This window comes from Xenopus tropicalis, chromosome 1, assembly GCF_000004195.4.
Source record: "Xenopus tropicalis strain Nigerian chromosome 1, UCB_Xtro_10.0, whole genome shotgun sequence".
Classification (NCBI taxonomy): domain Eukaryota; kingdom Metazoa; phylum Chordata; class Amphibia; order Anura; family Pipidae; genus Xenopus; species Xenopus tropicalis.
The window spans coordinates 210,842,565-210,858,730 of record NC_030677.2 but is presented as its reverse complement, the minus strand read 5'-3'; the positions used below and the strand labels follow the sequence as shown (position 1 = coordinate 210,858,730).

Here is a 16,166-nt window from a genome sequence, read left to right as displayed (position 1 = left end):
TTTGTTAAGTGGGTTTAGTTTCCCTTTAAAATGCTAGCCCTGTGCATAGAGAAAAGGTCTGGTTTCTGTACAGGGATATCCGTAGTAATGAAGCAAAGAAGCCAAAAATCAAAGACCTTTAAGCCCAAAATGCATTTCTTCAGGGTCAGGAGAAACGAGCCCCCCCCAGTTGCTCCCGTGAACCCCCCTGTGTCGTTTGCAGCCGTTCACTTTTTCGGAATTTTTAACACTTCGCCTCTTTCCTTTGTCCTGTTTGATGTTTGTGTCAAGGGAGCGACGGCTTTTTGTGTCTCTCGCTCCTATTGGTGCCTGGAGATTGCGCCCCACCCTTACCCTCGGTCAGTCCCCCGGCAACGCACAGCAACAAAAGAGCCACAAATGCACCGTAAAAATCCAGTGCAAAAATCAATTTCTAATTTTGAAGCCAAATCATTTTTGACTAACGGGTTCAGCCCCCATTACCTGAGCTGTGCGCTCCCCTGACATCCCAGCATTGTGCCGCGCTGGGGGAATCCTAATAGTTATGCGCCAGCCTCCATCTTGATTTCAGCCTCACACCGATCAATTCACCCGTAACAACGAAGTTCCACCAGCTCGGAGGGTGTCTTGTTGGCTTTATTGTTTGCCTTTCCCTTCTCTTAAAGGAACAGTAACACCAAAAAATGAAAGAGCTTTAAAGTAATATAAATATAATGCACTGTTGCCCTGCACTGGTAAAACTGGTGTGTTTGCTACAGTAACACTACTATAATTTTTATAATAAGCTGCTGTGTAGCCCCGGGGGCAGCCATTCAAGCAGGAAAAAAGGAGAAAAGGCACAGGTTACATAGCAGATAACAGATAAGCTCTGTAGAATACAATAGTGTTTTATCTGTTATCTGCTATGTGCCTGTGCCTTTTCTCCTTTGAATGGCTGCCCCCATGGCTACACAGCAGCTTATTTATATAAATTATAGTAGACTTTCTGAAGTAAACACACAACTTTTACCAGTGCAGGGCAGCAGCACATTATATTTTAGTTACTTTTATACACTTTCATTTTTTGGTGTTACTGTTCCTTTAAAGGGACCCTGTCTATAGAAAGAGACATTTCCCTGAGATCAGCGGCCAAAACTTTACTTTACTCATCCCTAAAATCAGATTTGAGCCGTTTAAATAGGATTTAGCCTGGTTCCCCTTAGCGCTATAAGCTACTCAGGGATGTACCTAGTGCTATTTGGTATAGGAGGAGGGTAATCTTATGTTTGGGGAGGCTAATGAAAGGCATTACTTTGTAGTATTCCAGGTCCAGTTCCATGTATAATACCCCAGAACCCACAGTGGGATAAATACAGTGCCAATTCCATGTATAATACCCCAGAACCCACAGCAGATAAATACAGTGCCAATTCCATGTATAATACCCCAGAACCCACAGCAGATAAATACAGTGCCAATTCCATGTATAATACCCCAGAACCCACAGTGGGATAAATACAGTGCCAATTCCATGTATAATACCCCAGAACCCACAGCAGGATAAATACAGTGCCAATTCCATGTATAATACCCCAGAACCCACAGCAGGATAAATACAGTGCCAATTCCATGTATAATACCCCAGAACCCACAGCAGGATAAATACAGTGCCAATTCCATGTATAATACCCCAGAACCCACAGCAGGATAAATACAGTGCCAATTCCATGTATAATACCCCAGAACCCACAGCAGGATAAATACAGTGCCAATTCCATGTATAATACCCCAGAACCCACAGCAGGATAAATACAGTGCCAATTCCATGTATAATACCCCAGAACCCACAGCGGGATAAATACAGTGCCAATTCCATGTATAATACCCCAGAACCCACAGCAGGATAAATACAGTGCCAATTCCATGTATAATACCCCAGAACCCACAGCAGGATAAATACAGTGCCAATTCCATGTATAATACCCCAGAACCCACAGCAGATAAATACAGTGCCAATTCCATGTATAATACCCCAGAACCCACAGCAGATAAATACAGTGCCAATTCCATGTATAATACCCCAGAACCCACAGCAGGATAAATACAGTGCCAATTCCATGTATAATACCCCAGAACCCACAGCAGGATAAATACAGTGCCAATTCCATGTATAATACCCCAGAACCCACAGCAGGATAAATACAGTGCCAATTCCATGTATAATACCCCAGAACCCACAGCAGGATAAATACAGTGCCAATTCCATGTATAATACCCCAGAAAACACAGCAGTTTGCTGCCACCGTTGCCATTATATGCAGTGCAGTGTTGGTGCATCACATGGTTCCATACAGTGTCTTCTGTGCCCATGGAATAAAACTACAGATTAGAGCGCCACCTATTACCTGCAGGAAACAATAGAACAAATATTCCCGGGGACCATGATTAACATGAGCGGAAAGTATAGGTGCAGGGGGGTAATTGGGCAGATGATATATAAGTGTCACTGAGCACCTTTCTATCTATAGGTTCCACCAAGGATGCAGCCACGTCGCCGTATGCAGCGACCCAGAAACCGGAGCCGGTGAGCGCAGTGTCGCCGCCAGTGCAGCGTGGAATCTGCCGGTAAGTGAGAGGCTTGTATTAACCCTGTCATTCCTTGTCCCTGATTCTCCCTCCGGTTACTGATCTGCAAAGAGCCGTGCCTTGCTCTGAATTAGGGATGCACTGATCCGGGATCCGTCCGAACCCTGAAACCTGTGAAAGATTTGGCCAAATTACAACCGAATCCTGGATTTGGTGCATCCCTACTGTGAATACAGACGGCGTTTAGTGGTGGAAAACCCCCCAAACTTGTGTGACATTCATACGTGCAGACTAGAGGGTATCAGGCCACAAAGAGAGCTCTCTACTGCCTGCCTATGGAAGTCTCCTGTGTAGCTTAGCCCATAAGCCTACATGTGTCTTTCCACCAGGACTGGAACTAGGGGTAGGCAGAAGAGGCACCTAGGGCGCCCAATCAGCTTTGCCCACCACTGCTTCCCAGCCTGTCAGGAACCCAGCTAGGGGGCAATGTGCTAAGGAATAGGCCAAGGTTTGACTGAAAGAAGAGATGGCAGTGCCACAAAAAGGGCAAAGGACTGTACCAAGAAACACCAGTAGCCATTGGTTGGACTGGTCTACAACTCTCCTATTAGGCCCCATTCATGGAGAATTCCCAATAGCCCACCCTTATTTACCCACAATGGTTTGTAAGCCATACACAGAGACTTTCCGTTGCACTAACCATTGCTCTTTGCAGTAATTGTCAGCCCTTGGGCCCAACTCTAGACGCAGAGTATCTGGGGGTTTTGCTTTCCCCGAGCAGATGAACTTCTCCGTAGTTTTCCCCCTCTGCGCGTGCCTCTCACTGCCGCCTATAAATCTATTTGTTTATTGCCTGCCACTGGAAATCCTATATAATTGAAACATACCTGGAATTGAGACTTTCTTCACGTCCGTGGAACACAATTCATTTTGAATATAAATTGAAAATCAAGCCGTTGGTAATTGACAGCAATAGTTACCTCCATCCCATAATCCAACTTTATTGGGATTGGCATTTCCTACTATTTCAGGCATTTGATATAAATTTAAATGCATTACTTTTTTTCGAAGGGAGGGTAATTATATTCGGGAATATCTTTCTCTCTCGCCCGTGACAGCCCATTCGCCCTTTTTCCATCAATGTTTTATGACGGAATGGGGAGCGCGCGGAGCTTGGGGGACAGAGGGTGATGCCAAAGTGCCGGAGATTGGATCTGGGTCCGGGATCAGGATTTTCAGGCAACTGCTAGAAAGGCAGTGATAAAACTCTGCGGCCCCCGGTGCTGAGCCAATCACTGGCCTTTAAAGCCACGATATAGTGGCCTGGGTAGCAGCTTCAGCTAGTCTTGGGCCTATTAAACTACTGGTCAAGCTTAATTCTGCTCTCAGAATTAAAGTTTGGCCCAGACAAGCTGCAACTGTGACGTGGGCATACATTGGCCTTTGCAGGGGCCACAGATACTCATATTAGGGCCACTGTTTGCAGTTTCTTGGCTTTGATTAATCTGGGTTTTACAGCCCCCTCTGGTTGCCCCCCACTTTAGATGCATCTGAGCCGAGATAGTTTCTGGTTTAGGCATATTGTGCCTTTATATTAACCCAAAGTAGCTTTTATATCAAGCAGCAATGCCTAGTTTTGGACTGGGGTACCCGGGTCCACTGGATCAAGGGCCCACCCCTGCCCCGCCCACTTTGCGCCCCACTGCGCTGCTACTGCCGGTGTCATTCCGACTAGAGAAAAATTCAAGATGGCCGTGCGTTTCACAGTGGAACACATAGCCTTCTATGATTTAGTTTTAAGCTCCCTGTACCTGGCTGGCTTGTGTGTAGGATCAGGGCTCACTGAGATTTTCCCCAGTAGCCCAGTTGGCCAGTGTAACCCTGGCAGTGCCCCAAAGCCTTAAATAATAATATTTCCTGTAACTACCAGTATTACTTGGGGCTGGCAGTGTAGCTTTAATCAAACAGCATGATGTGGGCGCTGGGTAAGGGAATGAGCCTGTCGGATCTGCCGTAGTCCCACGTTGGGCACAGGTCACTCTTGTGCTAATATGGCAGATGGCAAGCCTAATGGGTGCTCCATTGGCACCTAGAGGTGCCTGAACAGTTTTAAAGCCCAGCGATGTATGGGTTAACTCATGCTGCCTTTAACAGATGTGACTTAACCCTGTACGTACCTCGCTTGAATTCTTACTGTCATGGAGCCCCCTGAGTGCCGTTAGCTGTGCCATAGCCGTACTGCATGGGTGGGTTCTGTGCCCAGAGGGGCCCCACATTCAGTACGGGCCTTAGGGACATCTACATCCTCTGTGCCTCATCTCATCCTGCCATTGGTCCCAGTGCCCCTGTCACTCTTCCTACTCTTATTTATTGGAAAAGGCAAATGCTGTTCATGTGACGGCACAACTTGCCCCTTGCACTTTGCCCTTAGCCAGATGTTAGGACTTGCCCAAACCAACTCCCCTCTAACTTCCTTCCCGCCCCCTCCCAGTCCCTGCCTTTGGCTCTCTCTCTGTGCAGCAGGTGTTAATTCATTATTATTATTAATTTATTATTATTAATTGCGCTTCCTGCTCTCCATTGTGCCATCCGCAGAGGCTGTTCTCCCAGTGTCCGACCCTTGGGCGAGGTGATATAGCCCAACAACAGGGGCACCAGTGCTTCCGGCTAATTTCTAGGCTCTGTCCAACCTTCCCTGTGTCCTTCTTAACTGCTCACTCACTCACAGGCAGCATCTGATTGAAAGAAAAAGGTGCCATACACAGACTTGGCCCCAGCCTGACCAATGTATCCAGATATAAATTGGCCATATATTTATTGGGCTGGTTAGAAATCATGTCCGATGAGGTGTTTCCTGTCTTGCCGGGTCTCCATAGGCCCCTCAGCATGATAATCGGCCCCAATTGGACCAGCAATAGGGCGTAACTACTGTGGGTGCAGGGAGTTCCCCGGGGGCCAGTAAACCCTATGGTGCCTGCCTAAAGCTGCCCATACACGTTCAGATTTTAGTCTTCTTCCGACGAACGTTCGGATATCGGTCATACGTTTAAACGCACAGGTTTCATCGTTATCTGACCAAGATTTTCTAACCTGTCCGACTGACTAAATGACCGATCACCAAGGTATTTTTGCTTTCTATTCCCAGCTAAAGCTGTTTTTACAAATGGATCCCATGACCGATCCTTCCAATCAGTACCATGGTCGTTAGTGGTGCCTTTGTGCTTCCTGCACGACCCAGTTCCATGGTGCTCTGCTTTCTCTCGGCTCAGGAGCTTGCACTTCTGAGATCCCGCAGTCCCGCCGCCTCCTTAATCTTATTACACGCGGGCGGAGGGAGTTTGCATGGAGCAGCGGGGCCGATATAATAAATCACTTATAGGAGGTCAAACTTATATCCTGACTAAGGAGCATCCGTGAGCGGCGCATTGCGACCTCTCCCCTCGCTCATCCGTCATCATTAACTCGCCAAGCGTGGGCTCAGCCTCGCTAAACGATGCTAACCAATAGCTTTCCGCCGACCCAGTTACGACTCCTGAACTTTCCCAGCAAACTTTCCGTCTCTTTAAGGAGCCGCCACAAGGGTGGGGGGTGACATTTCCATCCGTAACGCGCTCGGAATGTCACGTGGAACGTCCTCGCCTCCGTCTCTTCTCCGAAAAGTGCAAATGGCCAGAAACGGGCAATTCGGTTCCATATGCAGGTGATAAAAAGAGCCGTCTGTAAATTAATCTCCCACTTAGTCGCCGAGCAGGTCGTTAATTGTCCCCTCTGCTCGCTGTCGATATAACGCAGGAGATTTTCATTTCCCATTCCAGACAGGGGAAGGTTGTATCCGAAAATGTTAACATTTGCATTTTTATTTGTTGATTTATTTAAAGGACAGCCTCTCAAGGCAATCCATCACGCCGGTGACACCCCGAATATGAATAATGTATTGTGGACGCGCCGGTAACAATGTGTAATAAGCGCCGGGGACGGAGGCAGAATCTTAACGACCCTGCCGAATGCAATATTTATCGACTCATAAACTTTATTGCTTCCCAGGTTCAATAATAGTGACCAGAGCACATTAATATCACTTACCCCCGGGTTTATTTGGGACACTTCTGCAAAGTAACTCGCCCGTTTAGCGCTCGCCGGAAAATGGCCCCTTCTAACTGGCCGGCGAGTTTGCCTGATGTCGTCCCATCGCCGCCTAACTCCCCTAAGTAGGTTTTAATGGGCCCTAAATGTCTGCTTCTCCGTCCTTTTATTTCCTTGTGTAAATAACATTCATTTCAGTGTCGCCAACATGGTTTTTAAGGTTAAAAGATAAATAAATAGGAGTTTGTAGCCTTGATCAAAGGAGTTTAAATCGGGTCCGGACTGGCAAAGTGTGGGTTAGGGGCAAATGCCAGGGGGCCTGCTGTAAGGTGCCATAGTCACTGTTAAGTGGGCCTGTGGGGGCTGTTTGGGCCTATGAGTTTGTAGCCTCGATCAAAGGGGTTTAAATCGGACCTGGACTGGCAATCGGTGGGTTAGGGGCAAATGCCAGGGGGGCTGCTGTAAGGCGCCATAGTCACTGTTTAGTTGGCCTGTGGGGGGCAGTTTATGCCCTCTGGGATCTTGGTGCTTCCATGCTCTTTACAAACTGATACAGGGGAGGTGGCTGACTGGCCACTGGTCTCTGTGCCACGTTACTAGGCCTTTGGCACACACACGCCGTGCCGGCATCAGTGGAAAAGGCCCATGCACACATGGGGTAGATTTCTGCATAATGATAGGTGGATCACATTCCTATTGCCCTGTGTGCCATAGGCCTTAGTGCCCATGTGTCTGGTTCCAAATGAGCCAATCAATAGTCAGGGTCCGCTGGAATCCATTTGGATGTGTAGGTCAATCCATATGGGCAGTGATGCAATCAGTGCTTGTAAATCATCCTTGACTTGACTGATTGGCTGTCTCATTTGGCAAATGCTAAATTGGGGATCAGTCCATGGGTAATTACCTACTGTAGGGTGCCCCACTAGAATGTCTCTGCCCCCCAAATGGAAGCAGAAAATGCTGGTTCTTTGGCTTCTGGTCCTCGGGCCCAGATCCAGTTCATACGTTCCATGGTTTGAGAGTGCATACTCTTGGTGGGCAGAGCCAAGTGGGCCCCCGCTATACTGATTGGCTCGGTATTTTCAACATGGGTATGGTGGAAGCAAGGGAATTCTGGGAGTGAGCCGGCGGGCCAATAGCTCTGTAGGTTCTGTGTGCGAGAGGCAGAATAGGAAGGCAAAGTGTTCATAACCCCAACCTAACTGCCCCAGTGAACTTGCCCTTGATATATTCCTAAAGCATTCCGGTTACCTAGTTATAGGGCTGCTCACTAGTTCTTTGCCCCTCAGGCTAGCAATTGCTTTCCCGCTCCTGGAGGGCCACCAGTTGGCCCAAGCCCCTAGCACTGTTCTCTCCCAGTAGGAATTATACAGGTGAATGGGGGAACTTGATTGGCCGGTGTCTCCTTGATCAACCTCTGTCCCATGATCCCCCCCCCCCCCCGAGTGTAATGTTCTTCACATTCGCTCTGATTCACCTGTGTGACCTTGATTGCCGGTGCCCTTTCCTATTAATTCCATGTAACCGGGAGCAGATCAATAGCAGGCACGGACCTCTGCGCCCTCCATCTATCAATGGGAACATGTTCCTCATACGCCGGAGAGGGAACCGTCACTTTATCTTCTCTCAGCCATCAGGCATCCCGCTACTAACCGGGCACTTTATTCCCACCGGGCACCCTGCTTAATGGGGGTCTCAGGAGTTAAAGCTCATTTGCTGCAGTACCTGCTTCAGCCACTAGGCGGCACTGTGTTGTGTTCACACTCTAAACATTATACACATTCATAATAATGATATTGGGCAGCAAATAGAACCTCCTTATTAACAGAAGATCTCCCCTTTCATGTGTGATTAAGGGGCCCCGGGCCCCCTGTCGTCAGCCAAGGTGTTGGGGGTACAAAGCGCCCGGTGCCCAGTCTTCGTACATTTACCAGCCTGGCATTTTCTCCTCTCTTTTATTCCTCTGTTTGAAGATGTCTACAGCGACGCCTTGTAATTTATGATTCGAGTCACAATTAGTAAGAGGTGGCAGCTAGGCAGAGCAAAGAGCTTTTAATTAGCTCGTTATATCATTGGTAATAATCGCTGGAGCGAAATCATTAACTCTTTCTGCAGCTGCCAAGCTGGCGCTTATAGGCTGGGAGATGGCACCCATGCCCAGTTCAGCAGGGCCCTTACCCACTGTATTCATGTATGGCACAGGTATGTGGGCTCCGCCTATTAAAGGGAACATATTACTCCTCTAATTAGGGGCAAGTAAGGGCTTAACATGGGCTTGTTGGGCATTAGGCCGTCACATTGGACTGGGGGAAGTGCAGAGGCCCAGCAGGGTGAAGATACTGATTGCATCAGTGCTACAGCCTATCAGGAGTTTAAGCCACACCCCAGGAGTTTAAGTCACACCCACACAGTGAAGCAGCCATGGGAGGGCCCAGCAGGGTGAAGATGCTGATTGCATCAGTGCTACAGCCTATCAGGAGTTTAAGCCGCACCCACACAGTGTAGCAGCCGTGGGAGGGCCCAGCAGGGTCTTGATACTGATTGCATCAGTGCTACAGCCTATCAGGAGTTTAAGCCACACCCAAGGAGTTTGAGCCACACCCACACAGGGTAGCAGTCGTGGGAGGGCCCAGCAGGGTGAAGATGCTGATTGCATCAGTGCTACAGCCTATCAGGAGTTTAAGCCACACCCACACGGTGTAGCAGCCGTGGAGGGGGGGTGGCTTATATCTAACATGAAAAAGTTAGGAAACCTATATTTCAATTAAGATTAGAAGAGAGAGAATCTTGAACCTACGTTGCCTTGGATCTTCCTCAGTTGCCTTTGGGTGTAAAATTTAGTGTGGAATCTTATTGGTTGCTATGGGGTGTGAGGAGTTATGTTGGAATCTCCTACTGACGAGTTTGGGATGAGGAGATGTAATGAGTGAGCTGTGTTTGGGGGGGCCACACCTGCACCAGTTGCACCATTGGTCACTTCTCCGCCAGATATATCACTTGAATTTCTGCCCTTACCCTTTTCCCGTGGAAAAGCATGGTGTACTTTTTGCCCTACAAAACATCATAGCTATACCCCTGGCACACAGCCGCACACTTTTACATGAATAAAAAGATGCATCAATAAAGTGTAAGTCTATAATGCATAATGACCCCCATCAAAGGGATCCGGGTAGCTAATGAGCAACCTGAAGCTCCACCGAGGGAGGATTAGTAGGATTAGAGTAAGGGACTAAATCCACAGACTGACTATTGGCCCCTGATTTGGGCCGGCACTGCTGGAAGTTCTGTGTTTGTGCTGAATAATTCTACTACTTGTACTGGCGGCTGTACTACATTCCTGTACATAAAGGGTTACCATTCGCTTTCGGAACCACTGGCGCCCAATTGATTTAATCTCGCTACGGGTTATAGTTCAGCAACATCGCTTTCTCCGTCCCATAGATTAACATGTTTATTTGTACGGTGAGCAGGGAGCTTCTCTGTGTAATTTACATAAACATCAATCATAGCCGTCCCAACTCCTACAACTCCCAGAATGCTCAGCTCGCCGAGGCTGTACAGGCTGACCGGCAGGCAAGGAACACACACCTCCGACTCTGGGGTGTTTTCTCTTATCAGAGACAGCGGCTGAAATCTCTCAATTCAACGGTTATGGGTCAGCGAAGGATTGGCGTAACGAGGTTCCGTATCCGGAGAGGTTCTAACCCCCCCATGACCCAAATTGTGTGAGCGCAGCGGCGTGACCCCCAATCCGGAGACAGTCTGTATCTGCCAACTGCACTCGCTTGTTTACTTGGCATCCCGGCCACAGCGCCGGCCTCTAATTGGCTGCTCACTCATAAAGCGCCGCCACCTGTCAGATTGCTTAACCTGCGGCCGAGGTTGCCGAGCCGCGCGCTTTGTTGAAATGCCACGGAGCCAAGCTGAGCGCGTTATAAAGGGCACATTATCAGCCATTTACTCAGGGAAATTACTCCCCAGGCTGCCGCGCCGGAGGCCAACTCTCACTCAGTCCCTGCCCGACGCGCCCAGAGCTTTCGCACTGAGAAGATTTTGGGAATTTCTGCACAACATGAAGCCCTATTGGAAATAATGGAATATGTACTATAGCAATGGCGTGGGGCGCTCGCAAACCGATATCCCCCACATGGCGCCAGTGCTTGCACTTTCAGCAGCCAGTACGCCCAGGAAATGCCAATACGCCCAGGGAAGGCCAGTACGCCCAGGAACCGCCAGTACCCCCAGGGAAGGCCAGTATGCCCAGGAACCGCCGTCCCTTTGAACTCTATGCGATCCACGTGTTTGGAAATACGCTGTGTGTTGTCAATATGGCGGTCAGACTCCCACAAGATGTATTGCGCATATACAGTGGCTTGCAAAAGTATTCGGCCCCCTTGAACTTTTCCACATTTTGTCACATTACAGCCACAAACATGAATCAATTTTATTGGAATTCCACGTGAAAGACCAATACAAAGTGGTGTACACGTGAGAAGTGGAAGGAAAATCATACATGATTCCAAACATTTTTTACAAATAAATAGCTGCAAAGTGGGGTGTGCGTAATTATTCAGCCCCCTTTGGTCTGAGTGCAGTCAGTTGCCCATAGACATTGCCTGATGAGTGCTAATGACTAAATAGAGTGCCCCTGTGTGTAATCTAATGTCAGTACAAATACAGCTGCTCTGTGACGGCCTCAGAGGTTGCTAAGAGAATATTGGGAGCAACAACACCATGAAGCCCAAAGAACACACCAGACAGGTCAGGGATAAAGTTATTGAGAAATATAAAGCAGGCTTAGGCTACAAACAGATTCCCAAAGCCTTGAACCTCCCACGGAGCCCTGTTCCACCGATCATTCAGAAATGGAAGGAGTATGGCACAACTGTAACCCTACCAAGACAAGGCTGTCCCCCTAAACTCACAGGCCCAACAAGGAGAGCACTGATCAGAAATGCAGCCAAGAGGCCCATGGTGACTCTGGGGGGGCTGCAGAGATCTACAGCTCAGGTGGGGGAATCTGTCCATAGGCAACTATTAGTCGTGCACTGCACAAAGTTGGCCTTTATGGAAGAGTGGCAAGAAGAAAGCCATTGTTAACAGAAAACCATAAGAAGTCCTGTTTGCAGTTTGCCACAAGCCATGTGGGGGACACAGCAAACATGTGGAAGAAGGTGCTCTGCTCAGATGAGACCAAAATGGAACTTTTTGGCCAAAATGCAAAACACTATGTGTGGCGGAAAACTAACACTGCACATCCCTCTGAACCCACCATCCCCACTGTCACATATGGGGGGGCAGCATCATGCTCTGGGGGGGCTTCTCTTCAGCAGGGACAGGGAAGCTGCTCAGAGTTGATGGGAAGATGGATGGAGCCAAATACAGGGCAATCTTGGAAGAAAACCTCTTGCAGTCTGCAAAAGACTTGAGACTGGGGCGGAGGTTCACCTTCCAGCAGGGCAAAGACCCTAAAGATAAAGCCAGGGCAACAATGGAATGGTTTAAACCCAAACATATCCATGTGTTAGACTGGCCCAGTCACAGCCCAGATCTAAATCCAATGGAGAATCTGTTGGAAGATCTGAAAACTGCTGTTCCCAAAGGCTGACCATCTAATCTGACTGAGCTGGAGCTGTTTTGCAAAGAAGAATGGGCAAGGATTTCAGTCTGTAGATGGGCAAAGCGGGTAGAGACATACCCTAAAGCCTGGCAGCTGGAATTGCAGCAAAAGGTGGTTCTACACAGTATTGACTCAGGGGGCTGAATAATTACGCACACCCCACTTGGCACTTATTTATTTGTAAAAAATGTTTGGAATCATGTATGATTTTCCTTCCACTTCTCACGTGTACCCCACTTTGTATTGGGCTTTCACGTGGAATTCCGATAAAATTGATTCATGTTTGTGGCTGTAATGTGACAAAATGTGGAAAAGTTCAAGGGGGCCGAATACTTTTGCAAGCCACTGTACGTATTAGCGGCCTTGTATGCCGGTGACGTAATTACGTAGCATATTGACGATCATTTTGCACGTAAATTGCTTTTCAGCGTGGCTTTTTCTCCCACAAAAGTTTAATAAGATTATTCAGTCTTCCTGCAAGGGTTTTTTGTGATACGGAACGCGATTCCGCCATTATGGGGGGGGGGGTCATTACAAACGTGGAAAGAACAGAAATGCATGTTGGGAAGACGACACTGCACATTATTAGCGTGTGTTTTCCCTGGCGTATTTATCTTTTAAAAATGCCCTGTGTGACCTCGCTCTTAGACACGGTAATAATGGGCCTGCTTCCAAATAATGGGCCCTATGGCACCCCCACATTGACACAACCCCCCTTTTACTGGCCAGCGTTCCGCTTCTGAGCCATAGAAAGGGATACCGTTTGTCCGGGGTGATACCATCTTTATAGGTTCGGTATTTGCGGCACATTCCCTTGTGGCTTCTCCCCCAAGCATAATCTGCCAGAAAGCGAGCCTGCACAGCTTGGGGGTGGGATTTACTGATAGAAAGTGAGCCTGCACAGCTTGGGGGTGGGATTTACTGATAGAAAGTGAGCCCGCACAGCTTGGGGGTGGGATTTACTGATAGAAAGTGAGCCTGCACAGCTTGGGGGTGGGATTTACTGATAGAAAGTGAGCCCGCACAGCTTGGGGGTGGGATTTACTGATAGAAAGTGAGCCCGCACAGCTTGGGGGTGGGATTTACTGATAGAAAGTGAGCCCGCACAGCTTGGGGGTGGGATTTACTGATAGAAAGTGAGCCCGCACAGCTTGGGGGTGGGATTTACTGATAGAAAGTGAGCCCGCACAGCTTGGGGGTGGGATTTACTGATAGAAAGTGAGCCCGCACAGCTTGGGGGTGGGATTTACTGATAGAAAGTGAGCCCGCACAGCTTGGGGGATGGGATTTACTGATAGAAAGTGAGCCCGCACAGCTTGGGGGATAAGTACAGCACTGGTATAGTAAGGAAGTTAGCTTTAAAGGCAATATAAAGGTTTGTAGGATAGTGATGGTTTCATTAGCGGCAGTGTTTGTTTATACGGGGCACTAACTCTACGCTAACAATGTTTTCTTGTATTGTAGGTACGAGACCTCTCTCATCGACATGCTGGAAGCAATAAGCCCCATCGCTAGCGAGAGACAGCGCCCCCACTGCAGAGAGACCTATAACTACATCCCAAGCCCCACCCCCAGGATCCATACCAGGCGGCCCCTCTCCCCGCCCCCCAGGGCCCAGCAGCCCCCCGAGGCAGCCGAGGAGAGCAGAATACTGGAGGAGATATTCTTTATTTGCTGATTAAACCCCTTCCAGCACCCCAATTCCTCGCGCAGACCCAAGGGGCGGGACCACGTGCAATGGAGACTCATAAGCAACACCCCCCCCCCCCCCGCACTATATTCTTTCCGCTCTAGGAACTGCCCGCAGGTTTAATTTCTCTTCTTTTGGCATCGGGAGGGTTAAGGAAGAGGGTATTTTATTGCGTGTATCCCTTATCAGGCTGCATTGCACTACAACTCCCATCATTCCTTGTAGTTCCACTACTACTTCTCCTGGGGGTGGGGGGGCTAGTGTCTGTCATCCCTATCAGTTTGCCTCTTTCCAGGGCACAATCAAGTAAGGAACTATAATTGTTATATAATGAGTGGGGGGGGGGGGCTTTAATTAAAGCTACGGCGACACTCTCACTGGGGCCCTTGGCGGAGACACGCGAGGGAGACAGCTGACAGCAGATCAAGGCGCCGTTTGATGTCTCTTTTGATTCGACAGCTTTTCTGTTCCTTCCCCGCTCTCCCCTGAAACATCATTGATTTCACAATTGTTTTTAACGTGCTACATTTCCCCTTGGTTTGTGTTAAAGGGATAGCGGCACATTTCCTATCAGGCTAGGGCTACTGCCCCATTTATTGCCCCACAATACAGTATCACTGAGAGTCCCTGGCTGAGTTGGGGCCGTTGTGTTTAACAAAAATCAGTGTTTTGATAAAAATGAGGTATCTGTGCCAATTGGCTCCTACGGGTAATGCGCCGCTTTGCCTTTAAGGGTGCAGTGTTAGCGTTGGCCTTTAGCTAGAAGGAGATGCAGGCACATTTCAAGAAGATGAAGTTTTAGCTTTCCCTTTACTTTCCTCTGACAGCTACTTGCGGGTTCTTCTGCCCAGGGAGGGCCCTATTTATTTGTAATATACTTATAAAAGGGAGCTGCCATATTGTTTCCCTTCCTACTGGAGTGAAAAGGAACCCCAGGGCCCGGCGTTGGCAGGATCTTTGCTGGCTCGTATGTTTTACTGTATTTTTGTAGGTTCTTTTCCCCCTTTATCAGAGCCCATTGCAGATTTAATATTGGGAGTCCCAGTAACAGCCACACCCCTTACAGCCACCAAACTCCACCTACTTTATAGTAAGCCCTGCCTTCTTTTTATGTCCACGATTGTATCCAGAATTTAGATTTTTGCACAACTGTATCTGCTCTATATTAGACCCCCCCAATGCTGTGTGCAGGTACAGTAACCCCCAGCTATTGCACTGCAGGAGAAACACAAGTATTAACCCATTGCTGGTTGGTTGATTTTTTTTTTTTTTAGGGAAACACTTTGGCACCCCCTACCCATATGTATAAATACAAATATACAGAGAAGGAATGTTCTGGGCACACAATAAGCTGTACCCCCATACTGTACTGTCTAAGGGAAACACTATGGCACCTCCCTCCCATATGTATAAATACAAATATACAGAGAGGGAATGTTCTGGGCACACAATAAGCTGTACCCCCCATACTGTACTGTCTAAGGGAAACACTATGGCACCCCCTACCCATATGTATAAATACAAATATACAGAGAAGGAATGTTCTGGGCACACAATAAGCTGTACCCCCATACTGTACTGTCTAAGGGAAACACTATGGCACCCCCTACCCATATGTATAAATACAAATATACAGAGAAGGAATGTTCTGGGAACACAAGCTGTACCCCATACTGTACTGTCTAAGGGAAACACTATGGCACCTCCTACCCATATGTATAAATACAAATATACAGAGAAGGAATGTTCTGGGCACACAATAAGCTGTACCCCCATACTGTACTGTCTAAGGGAAACACTATGGCACCTCCTACCCATATGTATAAATACAAATATACAGAGAAGGAATGTTCTGGGCACACAATAAGCTGTACCCCCATACTGTACTGTCTAAGGGAAACACTATGGCACCTCCTACCCATATGTATAAATACAAATATACAGAGAAGGAATGTTCTGGGCACACAATAAGCTGTACCCCCATACTGTACTGTCTAAGGGAAACACTATGGCACCTTCTACCCATATGTATAAATACAAATATACAGAGAAGGAATGTTCTGGGCACACAATAAGCTGTACCCCCATACTGTACTGTCTAAGGGAAACACTATGGCACCTCCTACCCATATGTATAAATACAAATATACAGAGAAGGAATGTTCTAGGCACACAATAAGCTGTACCCCCATACTGTACTGTCTAAGGGAAACACTATGGCACCCCCTA

At 48.0% G+C, this 16,166-nt stretch overlaps 1 protein-coding gene across 1 annotated transcript in view; it reads left to right on the top strand.

Annotated features, from left to right (window-relative positions):
• kiaa1328 (protein hinderin) overlaps window positions 1-15,234 on the top strand; it is an 88,978-nt gene extending 73,744 nt beyond the window's left edge. The window contains exons 10-11 of the mRNA XM_031894941.1: window positions 2,487-2,583; window positions 13,712-15,234. Of these exons, the coding sequence (XP_031750801.1) occupies window positions 2,487-2,583; window positions 13,712-13,925 (311 nt within the window). The 3' untranslated portion in view covers window positions 13,926-15,234. The remainder of the gene's footprint in view (window positions 1-2,486; window positions 2,584-13,711) is intronic.
• Window positions 15,235-16,166: the final 932 nt, after the last annotated feature.